Below are 25,238 nucleotides of genomic sequence, written 5' to 3'. Positions count from 1 at the left end.
GTAATATAGAATATAATACTTAAGACTATTTTAAACAAGATGAAAATAAAATAAAATAAAAAAACAAATACAAATTGTTTGTATTCTAGCTGGCTGCCAATGAACCATAGTCTATTCATAAAGAATGATACTATGTCTCTGGGACTCTGAAACAGTCAAGGTGGTCTTAAAAGGCTAACATTGACATATTCATAAAAGGTTCTGGATATGGTCCTATTACTTTAACATCTTCTGATAGTCTCTTTGTTAAGACCACAGGGTAATACAATCGCTCGTTAATAGTCATATTTAAATACTACTAGAAGTCATTTTTTGGACTGCCTAATTTGAGTATTTATTTCCAGGAATAATTTTGATTCTGTTGTTTTCTAAATGGCATCCCATTTATTCAGGCTAGGGTCAAGAGACATATGAGAAGTAGTATCCCCCCCCCCCAGTTACAAGGAATGGCCACCTACGTATTCTGTGCTTTTTCCTGCTCGCTGATTTCTTCTTCCACGTCGACTCGCTGTTTCTCCAGCTCTGCGATGCGCAGCCGGCATGTTTTTAGTTCCTCCCTTTTAACAAAATCACTCAATATCAGTCACATTGCAAGGCAAGCGCAGGAAAATAGTAACAGGATCCATGATTTTTGTACTCAGACATGTGTGTGTGCATGCATACTGTATGCATATCAATAGTTTATAGATTGAGAGATGCACATAATGAAGTGTTAACAGTCCTAAAATGTGCTCAATAATAAGCAGCCCAACAAAAATTCTGTCCACTATTTAAAATTCTCCATTAGACCCACTTGATGGTGTTAATGCATAACATCTAACCATCTATTATTCTCTATATATTTAGCAGCAAGCCTTCCAATCTCATTAGATCACATTACATCATATTCAGTTTATCGTAATGTTCTGCATGTAGTAGTTTAAAAAAAATAAAATAAACTAAAAGTCTGTCTTAAAGTTTTCAGATACTGAGTCAAGCAAGGATAACTCCTCAATCTCATTCAATAAAATGTACTTGCAGTAAATAAAAAGAAAGTCTGAATATGGGAAGATCATAGAAAAGCCTGATAGCCTAAACCTGGTATCTCCTTATTGGATCTCCCCCTAGATTCTATTGATTTGACAGTTCTTTAACAAAGATTCTACTCTGCTGCAGCCAGATCATTAGACACGGAATTTCCAAAGTAAACTGAACCCAAGACTTGTAGAGAAAACTTTTTTTTTAAAACCACTAATAGCTCTGCCTTTTTTTTTTACTTCCTTGGTATTTTTTATTTAAATGTAGCTGACATACCGTAACATACCGTTTAGACATTTTGTTTTGCCTTTTAAATGTTTCTTTAAAATACATAGTAGGTTGCTAACGTATGTTAATACAGACATCCAGTATAAGAAATTCTCCAATTGCACAACATTAGAACAGATGAAGGAGCTGCAGTGTGGGAAAAGCTCCAGAAACATTTTCTAATCACGGCTATAGATCAGCTCTTGGTCCCATAATGTGAATTATCATTGCCACCAAATGAGCTGCATCATTGCAATCTGTTACCAGTGACATAAAAAGATGAAAAATGATGGCTCTCTTCACTCTTCCTGAGATGGCTTAATGACAGAGTCACGAAACAGAAACATTGTTACATTTTTTTCACCCTTCCTATTTGTATTGAATTATGATATAAAGCAATAATGAATTAGAGTATTCAGTACAGGATTTTGGAACCAGTGCACACAAATACTCTTGGAATACAGTAATTTATAGGTTAAACATAAGCAAAACGTTGTATAAAATTAACTGTGTTGTGGATTATACCCAAAACATTGAAATGTTTGAAGAAGAAAATACAAGGTAGTTATCGTGTTCACCTTGTCGTGTGACACTATGCATGAGGGTCCACATTTTAAAATAACTGAAAGCATGAAACTCTGGGGTTAAATGAATTAAATGACTGAGGTTTAGGCAGATAAAGTGCTGACCAAAAAATATACAATGGGATTTAACAGATGAACCACTTCATGTGGAAATGAACCTTCTGTGCTTAGCTGGTGCAGAAGCAGTGTGGGCAACACTGGGGCTACATGGTAGGTTTAAGACTCATTTCTAACAGACGAACCTGGCTTTCAGAACCTCATACTCCTTCTGTTTGTGGAAGGAGTCCAGCTGGTCCAAGTTTCTGCGCAGCTTGTACATCCGTGATCTCTCAGCATAGCTCATCTTCTTAATGACATCGAAATCGACAGCCAGATTGGCCTCATCGCCATCCCTTCATGACAGAACAGGAAAACATTTAGGTATGGAAAAACATTTAGCAGCCAGTCATAATGGAATAATGCTGTACAAAATCCAAACACATTTGTTTCAGATAATTGTGCTGCTAAATCTAATCTTTTATGTGGCTGTCGAAAAACATATATATATATATATATATATATATATATATATATATATATATATATATATTGACATCGCTTTAAGTTTCAAACTCATTGTGCAGCTGCTTTATTTACTTTTATCATTAATGTTTTAAATACATAAATCAGCTTCTCTAACTTGAAGTCAGTGTTGGACCTCACAATAGTCCCAGTGTCATCTTGCATGTTTCATCGAAAAAACTTACAGCAAAGCTAATTTGTCAGCCCTTGAAATGCAATCATGTAGAACAAAATGAAAATGAATGTACCCAGGAAAAGAACTCTTATTTTCTTTTCTGCATTCAGATACGTGGCATGGTAATGTAGTTTGTATCCCCAGGTTGTTTGCTACCTTCAGAATTTTAGTCTACTCCACAGCATTGTATAAAAACAGAATTCCTCCAAATTGCATTGGGATTTCTTACACAAAACTGAACTGTGATCTGTTGTTAATGTGATGCCTTTTCCATGCTTCTTTAAAATTATAGATTTGTTATTAGAATAGGGGCAGATATGCGCACACTCATGCATAAACACATTAATACAACATTTCTAACACCCTAAGTGCTTGCGCTTACATACCCATACCTGACCCCCCTCTCCACAGACAGACAGGTGGACCGACACAAACAACCCACTATGTTTCCATACCATATAAAAACATATCACCCACCAGCTTGACTCAGAGCTGAACCCGAAATCATCCACAGATTTCGGAAACAGCGTTTCTTCATCTTTAAATCCTTCTTCTCCTGTCTCCTCATCTTAAAAAAAAAAGGAAGGAAATTGTCACAAACACTACAGCACTACATTTCTACTGAGTGCCTGTTTTTGGGCCCATCAAACAAAACAGATGTCAAGGCAATAATAATAATAGTACCAGAATTGTATCGGACACTTTTTTTTATGTCCAAAGTATCAGGTTAACAGAGAAATGAATAGGTATACCAACAGAAAACTGAGCAATACAGTGTATTGTTCACAGCTTATCTGTCTGATTCAAGTTTCTTCATAGAAGCCTGGATGCAGACAAAATGCTGGCCTTGACCACCTTGTGTAATTAGTGAACCTGCAAGGTGTGAGGATATTATGTCTTGATTTCTAAATAAATGCTGCTGTTAAAATGTAGGCTACGAAAAAATGTAGGCTCTGGAACTGCTGTGGTAAATATGATATCAATTGCATATTTAAGAACTTTGTTATTTAGAGATAAAAAAAAAAGTTATGTGAAATGTTTTCATTACATTTTTACTGAAAAATGCAGTTGCAGTGATTCCCTGAGTTAATGTAACTGTTCTGAAAGGCACATTCAAACAGTGCAAAACGCACATTGCAAACTGCTCAACCGCTAAAACACAATTTGGGAAGGAAAACGGACCCTGGAAATGTGCTTTGCCTGATTGCAGAGAAAGCAATTATCATTTGTTTCTGAAAAACAATGAAACCGATGTGCTGTGATTAGATATCAGAAAAAGAGTATATCTATGGTAGCACAATATTACCAGAAAATGTTACTGTTACTGAACTCAATTTGATGAATAGCATTGTAAAACAAATACTTGATTTATACAGTTTACTGTACATCAGCTAATACGATCACTATTATAAGTATTGCAAAGACTTATCCACTTTTATTCTTATGTAACATGGGCAAGTGCAAATGATTCACTGTATACAAGCACAATACAGATTCTTGTAAATAACAAAAGCTTTTTTATTGTTATTATTATTACTGTGTGCTATGGAGGATGCAAGCAAAGGGGCTATTCAAGTATCTACACAGTTATGGATCTAGATACTGTATTAAAAACTAGTGCCCTTGAAATACATTTAATAATGATACTGGCTTTATTTGTCTAGGTCTCCACATGTGAGGCATGAGTTACACAACCACTCTTTAGCATGCACGCCACCCAGCAATGCAGGAAACTCCACCCCAGAATGTGGCTCCCTTGGGCTGGACTGACCCTGTATTTCTGAAGGAAAAGCAATAACCTTCTGTTTCTTCATCTGTCCACATTTTCTGCGTTGGACTCTGTTCCTCTGAAAGGAGTGCATTCTCCCCCTCTGAACCAGAAGGAAAATCTGGAATTTCCATTCTCAAACCAGGCTGAAAAGCAAGGATACTGTCGGTTACTCATATCACAATTTATTATACATTAAAAGGCAAAAAGGTAAAACGAGATATTATTTTCTGAACAAAGAATGTAAAGTTCCTCATTTACTTACAACAAACACAGAAACACTGACCGTCAACCGCACTCCCTGCACACAGCTACCAACAGGTTTGTTTAGAACGTCTCCATGGAAACCAGACACTACCAGTAACGTGCAGGAGAACACGTTAACTAAATCTTCACTATGACTTATTTATCGTTCGTTTTTGGTAGAAAAGTATACATTTAAAAATATACAGCTATTTTCTACAAAATAAATACATATAATGTTTCTTTAAATGACAACGTGCAGATACTTATTATTGTGTGATTCTACCATGGTCCACCTTTTAAGTTGAATGGTAAGGTCCTGGTTCTGGCGAATGCTTTCTGCAACTCAAGCTAATGCATTAAAAACAGTTACAGAGCAGTTTTTTTATTTTTTTTATTTCTGCAGCTGCGTTTTTGTAATCATTTTGGCAAAACACAATAAAGCTATAATATAGCCGACTGTACTGTGACATGTGTATGCTTTTTAGCCCCTCTCACCCGAGATTTGAAATGATGCATTAAAAATACTCGTTAAATGTAGCTGGACTACTGTTAAGATGCACTGTAGGTGACATTTTAAAGCATTCAGTTTACTGTCTTATCTCATAGTGTGTGTGTGTGTTTGTGTGTGTGTGTGTGTGTGTGTGTGTGTGTGTGTGTGTGTGTGTGTGCGCGGGCTACACTATACTGTATCATTTTAGCTGCTGCAGGACCATGCAGCACAGATAAATGATTATAAATGTCTTGATTTTATGCTGTTGCTTTTTTGCTCTTTCATCTCAAAACAAGATGTAATATAGGTTGTGTTTTATTCTGAGTGAGTGAGTGAGTGGTGGCTTGGGGTTAGCTTGAGCTCATCCTTCTCAGTACATATAAAATGCAAGCAGATAATAACAGTTAAAGACCTTTCGTGTCTGAATTAAGCTGCCAAGGTTTAATGTCCCCTTTAAGACTTTAAGCGCTGGTTTCATTTATGCTGGCAAAAAAAAAAAAAGTAGGTCAACCTGACTGGTACCACTACATTGCCCTATCAAGGAGATTGCATGGAAGAGTGTATGTGGATTATATACAGTATGCACATAATAGAGAGAGAGAGAGGGTGTGTGTGTGTGTGTGTGCGTGCGTGTGTGTGTGTGTGTGTGTGTTGTAAACCATAAAAAGATCATACAGTCTGGGGAATAGCTCAATATCCAGGACACTCCAGGACAGAATTTCCATGCAATAGCTTGGTTCCTAAAGAAAGAAACATGCAGTATGTTCTTTATATAATAAAGTCCCTTGACAACCAAACCTAGTATGATCAGCTCTTCAGTTCTTGTAAGACGCTATTTGTTTAGTTGTTTTTATATAGTACAAGCTGTGATTTAATAACATTGACATATGTTTATTTTTTTTGAAGACATGTGTATACACAGTTTATACAAGCCCCACTAAATTGATCTATCTAACTCAATACAATGGTTAGTTTCTGTTTATGGATACACCTTTTCCATAAAGCATAATGAGGACCAGTAGATTTTATAGAATAGCCTATTTGTAGTTCTGAAATGCACGTATTTATGTTGCATGTTAAAACGAGGATGTCATTTAAAAAGCAGGAGGGTTCCTCTAAAGCCTGTCTGAACTGCAGGTTAACAGCTCTAAAGGGCTAGATTGTTTTCACTGCAGAAGCAGTCATCACTTACCTTCGTGCGCAATCGACTGCGATTACAACTTTTGGTCTTACCGGATGTGCCTTTGGCTAGAAGTGAAAAAAAAAGACAAGCTAGAAAAATAGGGACATGGAAATACAATGCTGTTAGTAGGAGTGTACAGAGATGTGATATAGCGTTGGGTTATGGGTCTTTTTTGTTTTATTAAATCAGGCTGGATTACTTTAAGCTTTCCATTGTGTCCTACGGGCTTCACTGATTTTTAAAATTTTTGATGTATGAAACAGCTTTTATACACAGTAGTAGGCTTTACTGCCACCATTGGTAACATATGACGTTTGAAATTGCAGTTGAGCCAATACAAAAAATATGATATTCAGTTCTGTTTATGCCTTTAGAAACAACTAAGCCCTTCCTGTTAAGCAGTATTGGACATTAACTCAGGTAAAGGTACAGGATATGTAGGGCAGCTCAGGTTGAGTAATTATTCTGTCTCTGTTTTTTTTAAAAAACGATTCTTTCTTTACAGGCTGAGAAAGAGGTATAGCTGGTGACATTTTAAAATAGTGTGCCTTCAGCTCATGATGAATTAGGATTCAGGTTATACGAAGCAGTGTGGTTGAATAATATCTTGTGATCTTTCACATTATATACTATTAATTCAATATTGAAATCTTAAACCAAGTTATTGTATTTAGGAACCAAAACCTTTAAAGAAGTGAAACTGCTTGGCTCAGGTATAGTGTTATGTGCAGACAAAGGACATTTTTAAACACAGTTATCGGGAAACATGAAGGTGTGCTTCAGATCGTTTATACGCGTACAACAATTCTCTTTATAAATCTGCTTCAAATAATTGGACTAGGTATCTAAACTGGCATTGTGTCAGACTATGTTTTAGCTCTTCTTTATCAGAGTGCTGCCATGCCGTCCTGTTTGATTGCCAGAAGATCGACAGGTCCATTTGACTCCTCGTTTTAGCGGTTGTCCAATGCAGTTAAGATTGCTGCTGTTTTTGCGTCAGAACAGGAGCTGGAGGGGGGTCTATTCAATACATCTAAACAATGGTGTATCTAAATGCAATACACTCAATTATCAGGAAGTTTACTCATTGATCCACTAATGTGGGTTTTGCCGGCTTCAGAAGGGTTCATAGCTGTCAGTGGAGTGGTTTTAAAGCATGCAAAGCCAGAGGCTTGCAGTACATCTCTGTTACTGTCACAGTTTCGGGTCATTATACTGGACCGTCCCTGTATAGATCATTAATATAGTACCTTTTGTGCATCAAGGTTCGAAAAATCAAACCTCTAATAGTCAGTAAATTTGTTGTTTGAGCTTGATTATAGCTAATGGTTTCATTAAATGAAAAATAACAGTAAACCTGATGCTCTGTACACCTCATTCACCAAGGCAAATTCCCTTCCTATCGCAGTAATGATGTCTCATAATGGCATTCATTACTCTTGGAATATGTTTTAGATAAATGATACCCATGGGGTGAAATGGCTAAATGCATGGATGGTGTAAGTCTCCACAGCTCAAAGTATTAGGGAGTAGGCATCAATCCATGGGACATCATTTTAAGCGACCAAGCCAACTCACACACACACACGCACACACACGCACACACATGCACGCACACACACACACACACACACACACAACAAAACGGACTTCAAAAAATATCTGACGTCACACATTAATTAAACATGCCCATGTCAAGACCCATTAATCACAATTATTTCTCAGTGAACATTGGGTAAACAATGTGATTTTTATAAAGTCATAAGCTGCCCTCTCCGTTGAGTTGAGCAAAAGTAGATGACAAGAATTTTATGAGCTTGAGGAGCTAGAGGGGGAATTCCTATTGTGCTTGAGTGCTTTTTATTGACAGTGACAATTTAATCACTGCACAGTTATTTTAGAGGAAAGGGACGGCTGTTTGTCTGAGCTTAACAACCTTTCATTTTAACGAAGAAACAAACATTAAAGCAATGAAAGCAAAAAGGGTTTTTCCTTTACTGCTGGCTGGATGTGGAGTTTTCTTTTACACTGTGGTTTGCGTCTTTCAAATATTGAAATATCGATATGGAGGGTAGTAATCTTTAAATTAGATTACACACTGCGTGTCTCATATGTGCAACAGCATTATGCTATTTATTTACTTGTATGTGCTTTTATTATGATGGCTAAAATCAATGTCACTGAAGAAAAAGTTCAATATTTTTTTTTCCTACATCAGATATGCTGGTACTCTACAGTATAAAGAAAACATCAGCTGTAAGGCTTATTCATTTGGAAATATTAATGACTGCAAGGCTGAGGACCACAGATGCAATTCTATCTGGCCTAGTACCTCATCTGTGATAGGGTTGCTACTCTGTGTAAAGTGACAATGTATTTCAGCTGCAAAACAGGCCACACAAAATTAGAGCTACCTTTTGTGTAAATCTTCCACTAACTATTTATATGCCTCTGTGCTGAAGGGACTCTACAACAAAAGGAGACACTGAAATAGCCCAGTAAGATTATGCTCACTACACACTAGCTGTTCTGTTCATAATATGCTTTGCATTATGATTTCAAACATCAAATTATACAGTGTTGGCAGCTTTCACTGAGACTGGTTTGTCGCATTCCTCGGTTCACTGACCGGTCCACCTTTCTCTAATTTCTGAGCCTTTCATTAACAAAACGAAACTCCAGAACATGCAGTTAAATAAACAAACACATGCACCTGGCATCGTTAAAATACTTATTTCAAAAAAATGCACAGGGAGAAAAAAAATTCTAAATTGATGACACTTTATTTGTCATGACTATAATTGCACACGACCTTGCAGAAAAATCAGCACGTTTTATATTTCTTGACTTAAATTCTCCCCCTCTGTGAGCTTATAAACAGCTTGAGGAGAACACAGACAGCACTGGGAGGGTTAAGCTGAGTTTTTGGTCCAGTCGGTGTGTGCTGAGCTAGTGCAGAGCGGGTATGAATGTGTGGAGGATAGCAGCCTGTACTGCACAGGAGTTCAGTCACTGCGCTACAACGACTACATAAGGGAAGCAGCAGCAGAGCACGAAATGGGAAATCTTAAGCACAGTCCAGGTTTAACTACATGATTGCATTGATTTGATACCGTGCGGCAGAACTTTCTGTGGGGCTGAAGAGATGGAGTTCCTCACTTTATTTGTGCCATCCCTGCTTGTACTCTCCATCCAGCAGTATAAGTTTATCAGGTAAGTTTCTTTAGCAGTCACAGCACTGCACGATTGCAGGATCCTTTATTTATTCATTGAGATTATGTTATTTTCCTTTTTTTTTCTCACATTATCTACATTGTTTTTGTTGTTGTTTGATATTTTAGGTAATGTACTGCATTGCATGTGATAATGGTGGGGTTTTAAAGGTCATTAATTTGGACTAATTTTCTTCATTTGTTAAATTAAATGCATGCTGAGAAGTGCTGTATCCTAAACATTACCAGAAATGAATAATGCACATTATTATTATTATTATTATTATTATTATTATTATTATTATTATTATTATTATTATTATTATTATTGCAAGAAAAACATTGCCATCCAATTGGTTTTGTTCCACTCCACTATTCACCTTGGAAATACAGTCTGACAGTGAATTTAACACTAATCTCTTACACTTTATAAAATGAAAAAATAAAAGAAAGGACGATTACACAGATTACACAGATTACACAGATTTCATATCATCCTGACTCTTCAGCAGTCAGTCAACCCCAAAATATGAGCCTTCATAACAGTACACTATGGAAGGGTTTTGCAGCATGACAAACTATCAATGACAGTCGTTCTTTTGTGGAATGATCATGGTGTAAGTTCCATTCTGTTACAGATGACAGACGTTCTTTTGTGGAATGATCATGGTGTAAGTTCCATTCTGTTACCAATGACAGCCGTTCTTTTGTGGAATGATCATGGTGTAAGTTCCATTCTGTTACCAATGACAGTCGTTCTTTTGTGGAATGATCATGGTGTAAGTTCCATTCTGTTACCAATGACAGCCGTTCTTTTGTGGAATGATCATGGTGTAAGTTCCATTCTGTTACCAATGACAGACGTTCTTTTGTGGAATGTCAACTTTCCTATTGTACCAGGAACTCTGCACCTTGTCAACAACTTTCAAGATGCCACTGCAAAAAAAAACCAACCAAATAGAGTAAACATTAAATTAACTTGGTCACTGAAAGAACCGAACATTTTCTTGTTTCTTAAGACAGGTGTCTGCTTGTTTAAGGTGCTTTATTCTTTACACTAAGTGTCTCTAATTACTGTGTATTTACATAGTAGCTACTTAGTAAATACATGCATACTTACACACAATTGTATTGAAAAACAAACATATCTTTAGTACTACAGCCATTTCCTATCAAGGGTATTATAAATTGCTGCTCCCAAACTAGCTGGGTTATCACACATTAAAGTTAACTTTTGATACAAGCAGCTTTAACATCATTCTCAGTTCCCTTGATTCCACTTTTATGACGACGACTGATTCTAGAATCAGCAATGGTTTATGTAAATGTCACATTTCACAGGAGAAGATTCTTCTTTGAAATGAGGAGCACTGAAAGGGTTATACCAGTTTATTTCAGAATTAAACTGAATTAAAATAAACCATTTGTTAATAAGGAGTAAGTATGTTGCATGCATCAAAGTGTTAGCCCCCTCCTAGAATATATAGTAAAAAGCTATAATCATCTATTACAAGATTGATCTCTGTCAGAAAGGATTGACTTGTCAAGTACCTGCACTGAAGGCTTCTCTGTCTCATTCTCTTGGTTTGAGAAAGTATATGCCATCTTTCTGTGCTTCCTGTTTTACTGTAGGGCAGAATGATAGCTATGATGAGTCCTTATCAAACTAAAATAATATGCTTCGTAATGGTCCTGCACATTATGTAGAATGGGTGTTAATGGAAATGTAAGATCTACAATAATAATCTGAAAACATGAACAATGTATAAATAGTTTATTTGCGATTTTATGAACGGACAATAGATGTTTCCTAAGTAGCTCTGCATAACAATTAGTCCTTCTCATTGTGATTGAACTGTACATTATTCATGGACAGTTTAATATGTACTTGCAGCCTGAAACCGCCCCAAAAACATCAACTAGACAATGACTGGCTTATATGTAAAATATGTGCTGATTAATGGCCTTTCACAGTGACTAGATGCTTCGCCCCTTTAATTAAACCACTGTTATCCAATGTGCTAAAAAATAATGATAGTTGAAGTCTAACCTAGAATTATGAGCTCTAAATTGGCATTGCTGTGGACGACTAGAGTAAGTGCACGTGTCACTCAGTGTCACCAGCACAGGTATTTTTAATGTGCGACACACTAATGCTTATACAATTTCAATATTATGTACAGATTTCAGTATCTATAAGGTTCCATCAGCAAAGCATTATTTTTGTAATGTGTTCATGTTTCAAGAAAAAAAAAAACACAGTAATTAGAGACACTTAATGTAAAGTGTTACCCATTTTCTTCCGTGAATAGCTAATCTCTGTTATCAGTGAGATATGGAAGTATGTGAATCATGCTTTTATTCAGGACTGATGAGACTTCTGATACACTACATTGAAAGTTTGCCCCTTGCCCATCTCCTGTCAAGCTGCTCCTTTATCTCGTACTTTTGTGTTTATTGAAGTCTATCCTCAGGTATCGATTTTTCCAGTACCAAATACTTCAGGAGCATCCAGCAGTATCCACACTGAAATCTAATCCTTATTTTAAATCACACACCCCAAACCCAGATGGGAATTAAGAACGAATGCGGCTGTTTAAATTATTAACCAGTTATTAAAATAGCAAGATTTCCCAGCTACATACCTAAAATAATCTGGTTTCCTTTTGCACTTGCTCTCTGGAGAACAGGTCTCAGGAGAAGCTCATAATATCCTGAGCTTTGTATTAATGAGGACAAATACTAGGGTAAATTAGTTATTTATAACCCTGTTGGATTTGAAACAGACAGCCCGGTTTTTGGAAGTTATTGGAAGAAAAAGATAGATAACCTGTCTGTAGTCCTTAGTGGCACATCTACTAAACTTGGTCCCACAGGTAGCGTTGCATGGATCTTTGCACTCTTGCAGGGATAGCGAGGATCATTGGCAAGGGATATTTCTTATGGCAAGTTGAATCAAACTAATATGACTATGTCTGTTCTGTGCCTGCATTGTGAGTACAGAGGACTTCAGGATTCAGAGCTGTCAATCATATAGCTTTCACAAACCCTGGGCCCTTCACAAGCAGAAGAACTGCAGGAGGAGTTTTTCTTTCAGTCTAAAGACGTACCTGAGGGCTGAATCATAACCAGTGAAGAGACACTGGTATGGGTTTCTAGACAATGCCAAAACATACTGGGAATAAATGAAAAAGAGAAGTCTGTTTCTTTTTAAGTTTGCAAAAAAGCGATGCAGGGCAGACAGGCAGACGTTCAGTTCACACTATCATTAATTTACCTGAAAGAAAGAAAGAAAGAAAATAAAAACAGCGATTTCAGAATCAAGACTCGCTCTTTCCTTTCTGTTTCATTCGGTGTGCAGCTCAACCCATTGAACGAAACCGTGCAGAAATACCAAAAAATTGCCTTTAAGCCATACCTATAAATAAAATGGTAAATTAAACATCACTGAAGAGTACTTATTCGGTTCTTGGCAAATTCAATCCTGCAGGCTTTTTTTTTTTTTGGTGGGGGGGTCTTGCTACTCACAGACTAAGCCAATTATATTTTCTTAATCCAAACCACATTGGAACTAATTAATTTTTGTACTTATTTTCAGAAATAAAATTGCATTTCTGTTTCATTTAGATAAATGAAAGGATTAGTGTCTACATTTCTGCTGAATTTAATTGAGTAACAGAGGGTACTGAGTTATAAATTAGTTGAAGCAAGAGCAAGTTAATTGAAGGCACTGTTTTTTCACATTCTGTCCAAATGGTTTGGAATGTGTTGCAATGTTCCAGAATCCACAGTTTAATAGTATAATTCAGGGATTTATTTAGAATGTCCTGAATACATCCACAAAGCCATACATTCATTTTTTTAAATTGTCAGACCCTTTGACTAAATTGTCAGCTTGTTTACTCATGGCTCACAAACACGAAAGGGCACTTAGGAATGGCTGCTTCACTTTTTAAACCTTGATATGAATGAATAAATGAATTAAAAGCAACTGAATTAAAATGAAATGAAAAAGCACTAGAAACACATACTTTTGGTGTTTGCTGGTCAACTGAGGCTGGCACAGCTCAACTGGGATGTAACAATGCTTTTGTCAGGTATTCCGGCAAGACCTGAAGATCACACTGCCCTCTGGTGCACAAATAAAGGGTTGCTACTCTAAATTTACTAGCAGTTAAAATTAGACTGATAAGAAACCGGACTGCAATGTATTTGTGTTTCCTTCCCTTATATACACTTCAACCTATAAAATGCAGCGCCTATAGAAAGGGACCTTAAGTTTTCTTTTTGTTCTTTTTTTAGGGCCATGAATGACATTGGCGAGTATATCGGAACAGACATTGAAATATACTGGCTCCCTAATCTGGATGATTTGATGAAGGGATATGCTAGGAATTTCCGCCCTGGGATAGGAGGTGAGTTTGAAATATATTGTCATCATTGCATAAAGGGTACAGAAAGGTGGTGCTTTGTAAAAATGCTGTTTAAATGCTTTGCTTACATGCTGCTCACAAAATCAAGGAGATAATAATAATAATAATAATAATAATAATAATAATAATAATAATTATTATTATTATTATTATTATTATTATTATTATTATTATTATTATTATTATTATTATTATTATGTTTAATAGTTACACTCTATTGTACAGTTCAAGCTCAATTTGAGGAGAGATGTATTGAGACCATTAGGTTGCTTTTAGCTTCTGACATTTAACCCCCCAGAATATGAGGGCTGAAACACAAAATGATTCTATAAAAGAAGAATTATCCAAGTTGCTCAAGTCGGGTTTGATTGATTCAGTTCATTGTGGGCGTGAAACTTTTTAAAAGTTCCCAAAAAAAAAAAAAAATGATCTAAGACTAATTAGATCAGAGCTCGTTTTCCATAATTAACTGGTCTATTAAGCCACCTCCAAGTGTAACTATCATTTGTAAGAAAGTAATATTAATAATATACCAGAATAAATTACATTAACGAGAGCGGTTACAACGATTAAGCAGATTTGTCTCTTTGTCTGCGCTACACTAAAGTTTATAACAGAGCCCATCTGTATTGGCTTGAATAGAGTACAGGTAGCTATGACGACTACTTATTGCTTTAAATCTTTTATGAAAGGTGTTCTTTTTTCAGCAATACATTAAATCAAACAGATTTTTTAAAATAAATTTTACCTGGAGACTTGACTGGCTTTGGAAGTACAGAGTTAGCTGTGTATCAACATTATATTCTTTACTAAATTTGGATAATGTCAGTTCAATAGTTCAACATCCTCGAGGAATCTAGAGTAAGGGAATTTATCAAGTGTCACACTGATCATTTTAAACAGGCTGGTTTCTACAGCGCGCACTTTCTATTTTCGGTGTATAATCTCTTATCTCAAAGAAAACGATCCAGTTCATATCAGACCTGCTTACAGTACTGGATATAGATCGCAGAACACTTCTGATTTATTCTCTGTCTCTGCCCATCATGCTGTAACAACAGTGTAGTGATCGCATTACATTTTTGACCTGTGAGTAATTAATTGAACTGGGCTTTTTTCCTCCTTTTAAATAAAAGCCTAAAGCTGGTCAATATTTTTGATAATCTACCAATCTGTCTATTAATGCCACCAAAATCTAGAATTCAACCTTTGGTAATAAATATATTTTGAGATATTTGGACAATACCAATATAACCTGGCTAACTCTTAATTATTATGTGCTGTGTGTTGTCATAAGAAACTCTTCAGTTTCAGTGACTTTTGTTTATTTGAATTTTGGTGTATTTTGCACAGGTCCTCCGGTGAATGTAGCCATGGCTATAGAAGTTGCTAGCATTGATCACATCTCGGAAGTTAACATGGTAATGTACCATTTTCCCCTTTTAATAAGTGAGCCCCTGTCTTAAACAGCAAGGAACATGCTTACTAAACTGACCTGCTGAATAACAACAAGCAAGATATGTCTTTTCTTTTATCAAGAAAAGCCTTGCATGTAAATCTGTTCATGAACAGTTTTATTTATGGTTGATTCTCAAGTCACAGCTTGTATCCCATTCTAATCAGGTCAAAACAGTGATACAAAATACAATAGGCTTCAATAGGACAGCCTTGGCCATATGCTTTCAAACATGTATCATTCTGACAAAATTGCACAGTTGCAGGGTGAACACATTTTTTCTTGTAAGATTTTTTTTAGCGTCACTGCTTATCACTTATACCACTCTTCTGTGTCTCTTTGAAGGAGTACACAATGACAGTGTATCTCCGTCAAAGCTGGCGGGACGACAGGCTCTCGTACAACCACACCAACAAGACTCTGGGGCTGGACAGCCGCTTCGTGGAGAAGCTGTGGCTGCCGGACACGTTCATCGTCAACGCCAAATCCGCCTGGTTTCATGACGTCACTGTGGAGAACAAGCTCATCCGCCTGCAGCCCGACGGAGTTATCCTGTACAGCATTAGGTACAGAGATCCCAAAGATCACGTAGATACCTTGCTATTGGAATCATTTACTAATGTGTCTGATTGGAGATGAAAATGCCTTTTGCTTTAAAACATGCTTTGAAGAACGGTTATTTGGGCCTGTCAAGTTCCCCATTCAGGATGTGTTGATAATTATTATTATTATTTATTTCTTAGCAGACACCCTTATCCAGGGCAACTTACAATTGTTACAAGATATCACATTATTTTTATATACAATTACCCATTTATACAGTTGGGTTTTTACTGGAGCAATCTAGGTAAAGTACCTTGCTCAAGGGTACAACAGCAGTGTCCCCCACCGGAAATTGAACCCACGACCCTCTGGTCAAGAGTCCAGAGCCCTAACCACTACTCCACACTGCTGCCATGCGGATGTCAGATGCACACCTGTTGATGATTCCATGTGAAATCATGTAATGCATTATAAAATATATGCATGGCTTCTATTGTTCTTGGAATTCCCTCCAAGCTCATTTGAGATCAGCTTTACTTGCAGGATAACATACGTACTGTTATTCTCTTTCAGAATTACCTCGACAGTTGCATGCGACATGGATCTCACCAAGTACCCAATGGATGAACAGGAATGCATGCTGGATTTGGAGAGCTGTAAGTTACATTAGGAGGCTACTAAACCTACCAAAGAGTACTGCTCATATCAATTCATCTCACAACAATAATGAATGTGCACTTAATGATGTGGCTTGGCAGAGGAGTCCTTGGAAGTCTAAAGCACCCTCACCCTCGAAGAAGAGAGTGGTGCCTCTGGGGAGACACATGGGGCAAAGCGTAAACCTCACAGCGCCACTGCTTGTGCTGTCCCTGCTACCTGCGTATAGTGAGGCTTTCAGTCTCCAGCGCTGCCTTCTATCGAGCACCAAAAATTAATCTGAAAAATGAAAGCAAGAGGAAGTGACATGTACTGTAGTCGTAGATTAGCCACTGTATAACCTCCTACAGTATAATGACTAAGACTTGAATATATCGTTGTGGGTAAATACCCCAGGTAAGAGGTATTCAGAGGTGCGTGTACTCTATTAAGAGGTATAAATCCACAAATGCCACAAATTCTGTATTGAAATAATGCCTAATACCCATCCAGAGTCATTTCAGTGCAGTTATCAGACAAGGTGACAATATCTGGCATTACAGTGCATGCTGAGAAAGGGGGTCCCAAGTGCCCACCCTCTATACTGGTCCTACTACCTGTGGTCAACACTACCTGTATATATATATATATTCATCCCAGATGGCTACTCTTCTGAAGATATCGTGTATCACTGGTCGGAGAACCAGGATCAAATCCACGGGCTGGATAAACTCGAGCTGTCTCAGTTTACCATCACGGACTACAGATTTGACACAGAGGTTATGAATTTCAAATCTGGTAAGAACATGTCCAGCTGTTGTTCAGACAGTGGAAGGTTTTATATCTTAATCTTGGACTTGGATCACTTACGTAGTCTAAAAACGTCCTCATGTGTCTGCATTTAAATAAAACTGAATTATTTGACTCTTTTAGACCTGTACGAATATAATCAGTTCTAGCACCAGAAACGGCTAAAATGACCTTTATGTATGCTGAACTGCCCTAATTAAAAAGAAACCTTCATATATCTCCTTAAGAGCTTTAAAACTCTGCATGTTAAGTGCATCTGCTAACTGAATGGTAAAAGGCCTAATAAATCCCAGTTATAAAAAAACAATGAATTGCTTTAAACCCAAGTCCGTATGAAACTGTGTTAAATCAGCCGTAATCACAGCAACCCTCACCTGTATTCAATTGTCTAGCAAAGTGAGAAAAAAACAAACTAGTTAAATCATGTTGTCTGTATAGAAACCATGTGAATTTGTCATTATTTTACATACCTGTGCTTTTGCCCAGCCGGTAGGTTTCCCAGGCTAAGTCTTCGTTTCCAGTTACGGCGAAATCGAGGAATTTATATCATGCAGTCCTATATGCCTTCCATCTTATTGGTCGCCATGTCTTGGGTTTCCTTTTGGATTAGCCAATCAGCTGTGCCTGCAAGGGTATCGTTAGGTAAGTTATGTATATATATATATATATATATATATATATATATATATATATATATATATATATATAAAAAACTAAAGCACCATCTTAGTCTTGTACAGTAGAACAGTGCTAAGATTGGCTCTGTATTCAGTGTCAGACAAGGAGAAAAGGAGACACTCATATCTTTAGTTTTTTTTAAGGATTCTGCTCATCTGACCCTTAGTTTAAACGGTGGCGTCTCTTTTCCCAGGAATCACCACGGTCCTCACAATGACCACCCTCATGGTCAGCGCCAGGTCGTCTCTTCCGAGAGCGTCTGCCATCAAGGCCCTGGACGTTTACTTCTGGATCTGCTACGTGTTCGTGTTCGCCGCCCTGGTGGAGTATGCCTTTGCTCACTATAATGCCGACTACAAGTACATGCGGAAACCGAGAACGAAAATCAAGGCAAACAAAACGGGAGCAGAGGTGGGTTTCTTTCTCATTTCACAGTACAGTGCGTCCATTCAGCATTCACGGGTTAATCGTGTGGACAGCAGATTGCAAATGTAGTATACTCCTCTCAATATACCCCAGATCCCCAGAGCAAAATAACATGTTGTCAAATTGGACTTTAAATTAGCACAATCTGCCTTTGTGTGTCAGGTACTGTAATTAACATTTATTATTATTATTATTATTATTATTATTATTAAGCGAGTTAGAATCAATCCTAAAACCCTTTTGAATGGATTATTTCCAAGTTTCTAATAAAGTGCCATAGCAAATACTGATTCATTAATTTTCGATCAATTCAGCCCAAGCCACAAATATCAAGATTTATATGTATTTTATGCATTACAGCTTCTTTTTTTTTATTTTTTACAGTCCATTATAAAACATGGCACACAAGCCATGGTGCTGTTCTCCCTTTCAGTGGCCAGCATGAACCAGGACTTGATGATTTCTAACCGGCAGCACCGGGCCCAGAAGCCCCCTGGGGTTCCCTACGGCACAGACGAGGTCGAGAACGGCAAGACAAAGTCTAAGAAGCATGACAGCAAGACAGAGAAGAAGCCCATATTCAAACCCATTGGCGCAGACACCATCGATATCTATTCAAGAGCCGTGTTCCCTGCAGCCTTTGCTGCTGTCAATGTCATCTACTGGGTGGCCTACACCATGTAAATACGATACATATATATATATATATATATATAATGTACAGAGAAATCAAAAACAGCAAACTCATCAAATCACTAGATATACTTCATGAAGAAGAAAAGTGATTGATAAACTGAAAACTCACTATTTTAATAATTAGCTGCTGTACAGTACACGATAGAAATAGCCAGGCAGGCTGATGCAGTTGTTACGAACATCAATCTACCTAGCTATTTCTACCATGCGAGCTGAAGGAAGCGAAAGCTGAAACGCTGGAGCTAATAGTGAGTTTTCAGTTTATGAAAAGTTTATGACATTTCATCTTTGTTCAATATAATAATGTACATACAAAAAGCAACAGATATTGATCCGATACTGTAACCCAGAATCCAAAGACACGTGTACAGGTAACGGCTTGCCCATTATAAGACATAAGACTCACAGTAATGTATCATTTATCAGTTTTTTCCTCTGTTGTGGTGCATGTATTTTCTTCTTCCTTTGCCGTGCAGAAGACACTTCGCTGTTAGTGAACTGCCTACAGTTCTTTTTTCTAGTTTTACACTTTGGATGTTTTCTCATACCCTCTCTGTCTGTATTAAAACACTTAAGAGCTGTTTCCCTCCGGTCCTTCAGTTCAAGAGAAATGTAGTAAGTAACCACGGGCCATATTATCAAAGCTTTTTACTCGTTACATTAAAAAAACATCAACTGCAATTGTAAATAGCAGGCAACCTTTGACTACCACTTATTTGTTATTTCAGGTTTGGTCATTTTGGTAAGGGTGTATTTTTCCTTTGTTACTCATCAATTATTTATTTTTCTGACCAATCCAGAACCCTCATGTTTTCTGCCTATCCTATTTGAAAAAGTTAAATCCGCTAAACTGAAGCAGCTACAGTATTGCAAAGACATTATCTGTTTTGATTTGCTCATTAAAGAAAAACAAAAAAAAGATGAAACATCATTTGGCTATCAGTGTTTTTTACCAGATGTGATATAATATGTGGCACATATTCGTTTAGCTTGGGTTATGTTATCTTGCCAATGTAGAGTGTCGAGTATGGGCAAGCAACAAGCCATGAGGAACACAATGATGCAATAAAAAATGACAACTAGAATGCAATTTATGTCGTCTGTGGGTGAAAGCAGTCAAAAACTACCCCACATGCTCATTGAAGTAAGGACAATGATGCACAGTTTACAAACATTGAAATTTGCAGGGATGTGAAAGTTTGCTGTTGCTTGTATCAGGAATTGCAGGACTTTTTCCATAAGTCCTGTGTTTGAGACGTATGAGCAATTCAAAACACACTGTCTGAACACGTTTATCTTGAAGGGTATTGATGGGTCGAGACATCTCTTGGGTGGGGAAGGGAATAACCCTGATATAACTGCGAGGTTTACTACGTGCTGTTATTTTTACATGGAGATAGCTTTGTTATCCATAGTTCAAATGATGACATAATAAGGGCTGGTTTACATGTTAACAGTTTCAAAGCAGCTTTGGTCAATGCTTCTTTATCTCTAAGCCGTTCATTGCAAACCGCACACATTTTACACCCCATTTCCTTTAACATGAAAAACCCCAGACCCCTTCAACCTTGTCCTTTTCAAACACAGACACTGGAGAACCTACTCGCACAAACCAGAGAATGTTCTACGGGTCACACGCATGTGAACCAGTATTACTAAATATAAACAAATCTGTGTTTACGTTTTTTTGTCTAATTGGATATTGCAAAAGAGGTTTTGATGGACTTTTGTGATGGACATATATTTTTTTCAATTGCCTGTCTGGATCTGTGACAAATAAAACTTCTGGGAACATCTGGAAACACCTGGAAACATCTGGGCACAGGTACATTCCTTGTAGCCTCATAAATAGAAAGTGCCAGTAAAAATCATCTGGATAAGGAGATCAGGAGCAGAGAAAATCAGACTGGAGATCACATACGGTAAGTATTTTATATCCTATATCACTTCTTATATACAGGTAACATATTTACATGGTCAATATTAATGTAGTCAACATATTTCAAGTTTAAAATACTAAAAGACTACAATAATCTGCTGTTATACCCAAGTAAAGTTTTATTGCCAAAATATATCTGTACACACAGTAGAGACCACATAATTAACAGCTGGCCAATAGTTATATAATAGTATACTTTATATACCGTATTTATTCTTTTTAGGTTAGTTTGTGAAGATGGCAGATTAATGACTGACTCATGGTTTTTTTTATATACATTTGTTACTTTGTTATATATGTAAACTATATAGTTTTAATGGCAGAAATGGGCAGGGTACTTTCTAAAATATTTTCTTTCCTACTACAATACAATTGTTCCACTTATCTAAAATTTGGGAAAATGATTTAAAAAAACATCAGATCTTCATACAGTATAAATCTATATACAGTCAACTGTGATACCCACTATGACCTGTTCCTAGTACAGCTAATATATCGAGTTACAATACACTGCTTTTACAAAATGACCGCTCTCTCAATCCCTTTTAATTCATAGATCTGAAGAGGGATTCCCTGTTAGACCATTTGCAGAGGTCTTTATATATATATATAACACTTATTACGGCTCTTTATCACCCACCCTGGCTTTTCTGTTAGAACTCCATGAAGATGTGTAAGTTGCTGAACCTCCTTTTGGCCACGCTCAGTCGAGTTTTGTTTGCTGTCCACGGCGTGGTGACAGTGTGGAGGGTGGTCTCGGTGAAAGGAGACCCCATCTACTGGCTCCTGCTGATCGGAGTGGGGCTCCTGGGGGTGGAGATGGCAGTCACACTCAAACGCACACAGAACGGAGAATGGAAATGGTAAGAGCAGGTCGGAAAAAAGATTACAAAACATATTCCATTGATTTGCACAGCGGCAGAACTAAACACAGCAGTCATTTAAAACGTTCAATAGGAGCCACATTACTGGTGATTGAGATGGCTATGTCATCAATGGCTAAAGATCTGGAACACCTGTTCATCTTGACTAATTAAGCCAATAATTGGTGCAATTAAGTAACTGAGGGCTCGGTGAAACGAAAACCAGAAGACCCAGTAGCTGGACCAGTGGTGCAGACCCCTACCTTAAAGGGTAACACTTTAAAATAATAAATTCCTGCTGAACACCACAGGAATAACACCTGAATATGTTATGCACTTCCTTTGAGTTCTCAAGTAATTCATTTTTATTCAGCCCTGTTAATTCCCTACATTCATTCCATGTTCCTTTGTAACAAATGATGTTGATCGCATGTATATGGCATGCATTCATGCACGAATTAACACTTCTCACAACCCCCTGGTGGGCGAGTAATACAAGGATCTATAATAAATATACATTAATATATAAACAGTGGCTGATTGACTTTTGCTGCGTCTTTTACATTGACCCTAAGCTATTTTGTAATGAAATAATGTGGTCTCATTATCTTAAAGCAGCAAGCAGTTCCCTTTTAATGAACCTACCCTTATTAAAATGAGATGATTATAACTAGGAGTAGTTATTCAAGCCGTTGGGTTTGTGCTTTCCAATTTGGGTTTGTTTTACTGATAATATCAATGTTTGAGTCCCTTGGTAAGTGGAATATGGTATGTTTTTAACACGTACAATGCCGTTGATAAACATTTGTTTAAATGTTTCAAATATTTTGTGATTTTAGTGCTGGTGAGTGGTTCTTTCCTTGACCGTCATAAATGGCAAAGAGACTATAGTACCTATTTTCTCAATGTCTGTAGGTTCTCCCCTATGGTGTTTCTGTACTTGAGCACAGTGATCCCTTCAATCTGGTTTCTGGAACTCAATTTGTTGCAGTCGAAACTGTCAGCCAACGTCTCTCACGGGGGTACAACTGATCTGCTAGCCAATCTGCCGATACCTGTGGTAGGTAAAGCATGTGGTGCATGAACAAGAATTACAATGTCTGTATGCTTTTCTTACTTACTCCATATCTGTGGTACAGTGCTGTATCACAAACCCCAGACACACCATATTAAGGTATACCTAAAAAATAAGTTGAAGTCTTTGTGTGCTTCCAGTGTCTTCATTGACCTGGCTGCATTTGATATAATATACCACTGGTCACAAATTATGAGAGGGGGGTAAAGGAGGTTACTACATCAACCCTATCGGCTGCCTTGCCTCATCAATAAAATATGACAGCTATTTTCTAATATGTTGTTGAACCAGGAGCTGATTTGCCTGAACCCCCAAAACTGGGCTGCCGGGTTGGAGCAGACGATGCTGATAGTATTAGTTTTGGGCCGATGGCTCATGCCAAAGGGGGACATGTCCCGGGACCAGCTCTCCCAGCTCCTTATGGTCTATGTGGGACTGGGGGCCGACATCCTGGATATCTTCGACACCTTTAAAGAGCCGGAGGTGGAGACCAACCGCGGCATCCTGCTGATCGGCTTGAGCCTCTTCACCTGGGCTCTCATGCAATTCCCTTTGGTCTTGACCCAAACGAAACCCCACAGCTCTCCCCTGGATGTCAGCTTCCCCTCGGAGGCTGGCAAAGAGCCACGGCCGGAGAGTCCAGTGGACAGCGGCTGTGTGTCCTGCTGCTCCAGCGAGGTCTGGAGTCTGCTGGTCACCGTGGGGATGCAGGACGGCCCCTTTCTCTTCTATCGGCTCTACCTGATGGCTCGGGAGAACGTGCTCAACCAGCTCATGATCTTCTTCACTTGCAAGAACATCCTCATCGTCATGATCGAGATCTACAGGATCGTTGTGGTTCAGTGTGAGAAGAGCCGCAGGGGAGGGCAGCAGGATTCCTCCTCCGACGAGGCTGAAAGACCATGAGAACATTTTCAAAGGGTTTTTACAATTTCAAACCTCTAACCCAAGACAAGGCAACATTGGATCTGCCGGCCGATCCATTTCATGACTTTGTTCCAACCGGTTTCTTAGTCATTTAATTGCTAAATATCAACCAAGGGACCTGATTGAAACAGTCTTGCAGTGGATGGACTGTAAGAACCAAGGTTCCCTAGCCCTGCTCTAACACCTTCTGGGTTTTAGTTTAAAGTATGGTACACCCTCAAAACGAGATGGTCCATCTCAAGGGCCTACCGAGCATTCACATTCACATTTTAAAATCATTTCTTTTTAACATTAGGTAACGGTATTTGAGAATTTAAGCACCACTAATAGTTGGATATGGTAACTGTGGCCTCACTGTATATATATATATATATATATATATATATATATATATATATATATATATCGGGATGTACAGAACATTTAGATTCAATCTTTAAGATACATTTTCTGCCACAGGAAAAAATGCAAATATGTTAAAGCAGAATAGAACTCCTCTTTAGTGTTTCTATATATCGAATATTGCCTATAATATACTGTAACTACACAACTACATTCAGATAGTGTACTAATTCTATAGATTTGCATCTGTGTAATTGCATTTGTATAGCAAATATAACAAAATGATTGACATGGTTTGTACAACTACAATTGTTGAACAAATAAAGGAATAGTAAAAAAAATATTCTATATATATTCTATAAAAATAAATAAATAAATAAACTACAGTATGTCATTCAATTTGTATTAATTTGATTAAAGTTTATTGAATACAACCCATATCGTAATAACTCATTGAACTGCTGAGAAACCAATTACTCTGCTATTGTGAATGTATCTGTACAGCACCATGCAGCGTTAGAAACAGTTAAAGTAATCTAGTTATTGATTCTGCACACGTGTAATTGTCTTGTACTTGGACATATTTCCTAATATACATATTATAGATGTAACATATCAATATTTTCAACCAGACTGATCGGATTTTTCTTAAGTAGGATATATTTATTTCTCTGCTTTCCTGTTCTATTTGTGTTATAGTACCGGTACTGGTACTTTATCAGAAGTAATGTGCTTTGCTGGCTTACTGAAGGATAACTTCTGTATTTCATTACCATTCACTGTTGATTAATATTGCGCCTATTCCAAGATAATTAACAGCTCTGAAGAACTGCAGTTGCACACATCTCCATAAGATGGTACTATAGTTCCACCTGATGGAAATTGGTATAGATAAGTATATAATAATAATA

At 37.4% G+C, this 25,238-nt stretch overlaps 3 protein-coding genes across 4 annotated transcripts in view; 2 read left to right on the top strand and 1 right to left on the bottom strand.

Annotated features, from left to right (window-relative positions):
• Window positions 1-4,735, bottom strand: part of LOC131701856 (cilia- and flagella-associated protein 74-like) — a 39,266-nt gene extending 34,531 nt beyond the window's left edge. The window contains exons 1-5 of one of the 2 annotated variants that reach the window (XM_059002362.1): window positions 4,638-4,735; window positions 4,376-4,518; window positions 3,082-3,172; window positions 2,111-2,260; window positions 459-557 (exon numbers count right to left, since the gene is read on the bottom strand). In XM_059002362.1, coding sequence (XP_058858345.1) covers window positions 459-557; window positions 2,111-2,260; window positions 3,082-3,172; window positions 4,376-4,466 — 431 coding nt within the window. In that variant the 5' untranslated portion in view covers window positions 4,467-4,518; window positions 4,638-4,735. The remainder of the gene's footprint in view (window positions 1-458; window positions 558-2,110; window positions 2,261-3,081; window positions 3,173-4,375; window positions 4,519-4,637) is intronic. The other variant, XM_059002361.1, reaches the window with a different exon arrangement.
• Window positions 4,736-8,990: 4,255 nt separating this feature from the next.
• Window positions 8,991-19,764, top strand: LOC117425636 (gamma-aminobutyric acid receptor subunit delta). Its single transcript, XM_034042743.3, has 9 exons — window positions 8,991-9,504; window positions 13,806-13,918; window positions 15,290-15,357; window positions 15,738-15,958; window positions 16,509-16,591; window positions 17,232-17,369; window positions 17,868-18,023; window positions 18,253-18,470; window positions 18,870-19,764. Exons 1-9 carry the CDS (start codon window positions 9,437-9,439, stop codon window positions 19,167-19,169), a joined length of 1,365 nt encoding a protein of 454 aa, XP_033898634.1. The 5' UTR covers window positions 8,991-9,436; the 3' UTR covers window positions 19,170-19,764.
• Window positions 19,765-19,904: 140 nt separating this feature from the next.
• Window positions 19,905-24,753, top strand: LOC117963784 (transmembrane protein 26-like). The gene is made up of 4 exons (XM_034904957.2): window positions 19,905-21,103; window positions 21,778-21,983; window positions 22,899-23,043; window positions 23,350-24,753. The coding sequence occupies exons 2-4, from the start codon at window positions 21,784-21,786 to the stop codon at window positions 23,962-23,964; spliced, it is 960 nt and encodes a 319-aa protein (XP_034760848.2). The 5' UTR covers window positions 19,905-21,103; window positions 21,778-21,783; the 3' UTR covers window positions 23,965-24,753.
• The last annotated feature ends 485 nt before the right edge of the window (window positions 24,754-25,238 follow it).

The sequence above is a fragment of the Acipenser ruthenus genome, chromosome 27, assembly GCF_902713425.1.
Source record: "Acipenser ruthenus chromosome 27, fAciRut3.2 maternal haplotype, whole genome shotgun sequence".
Classification (NCBI taxonomy): domain Eukaryota; kingdom Metazoa; phylum Chordata; class Actinopteri; order Acipenseriformes; family Acipenseridae; genus Acipenser; species Acipenser ruthenus.
This window is presented reverse-complemented; position numbering and strand designations above follow the sequence as displayed.

Bases quoted from the DNA above. Each gene is read 5' to 3' on its own strand.
- LOC117425636 (XM_034042743.3), top strand. From the start codon at position 9,437: ATGGAGTTCCTCACTTTATTTGTGCCATCCCTGCTTGTACTCTCCATC. The intron at 15,358-15,737 runs GTAATGTACCAT...GTCTCTTTGAAG, and splicing joins ACATCTCGGAAGTTAACATG to GAGTACACAATGACAGTGTA. The intron at 15,959-16,508 runs GTACAGAGATCC...ATTCTCTTTCAG, and splicing joins GTTATCCTGTACAGCATTAG to AATTACCTCGACAGTTGCAT.
- LOC117963784 (XM_034904957.2), top strand. From the start codon at position 21,784: ATGAAGATGTGTAAGTTGCTGAACCTCCTTTTGGCCACGCTCAGTCGA. The intron at 21,984-22,898 runs GTAAGAGCAGGT...CAATGTCTGTAG, and splicing joins CAGAACGGAGAATGGAAATG to GTTCTCCCCTATGGTGTTTC. The intron at 23,044-23,349 runs GTAGGTAAAGCA...TTGTTGAACCAG, and splicing joins CCAATCTGCCGATACCTGTG to GAGCTGATTTGCCTGAACCC.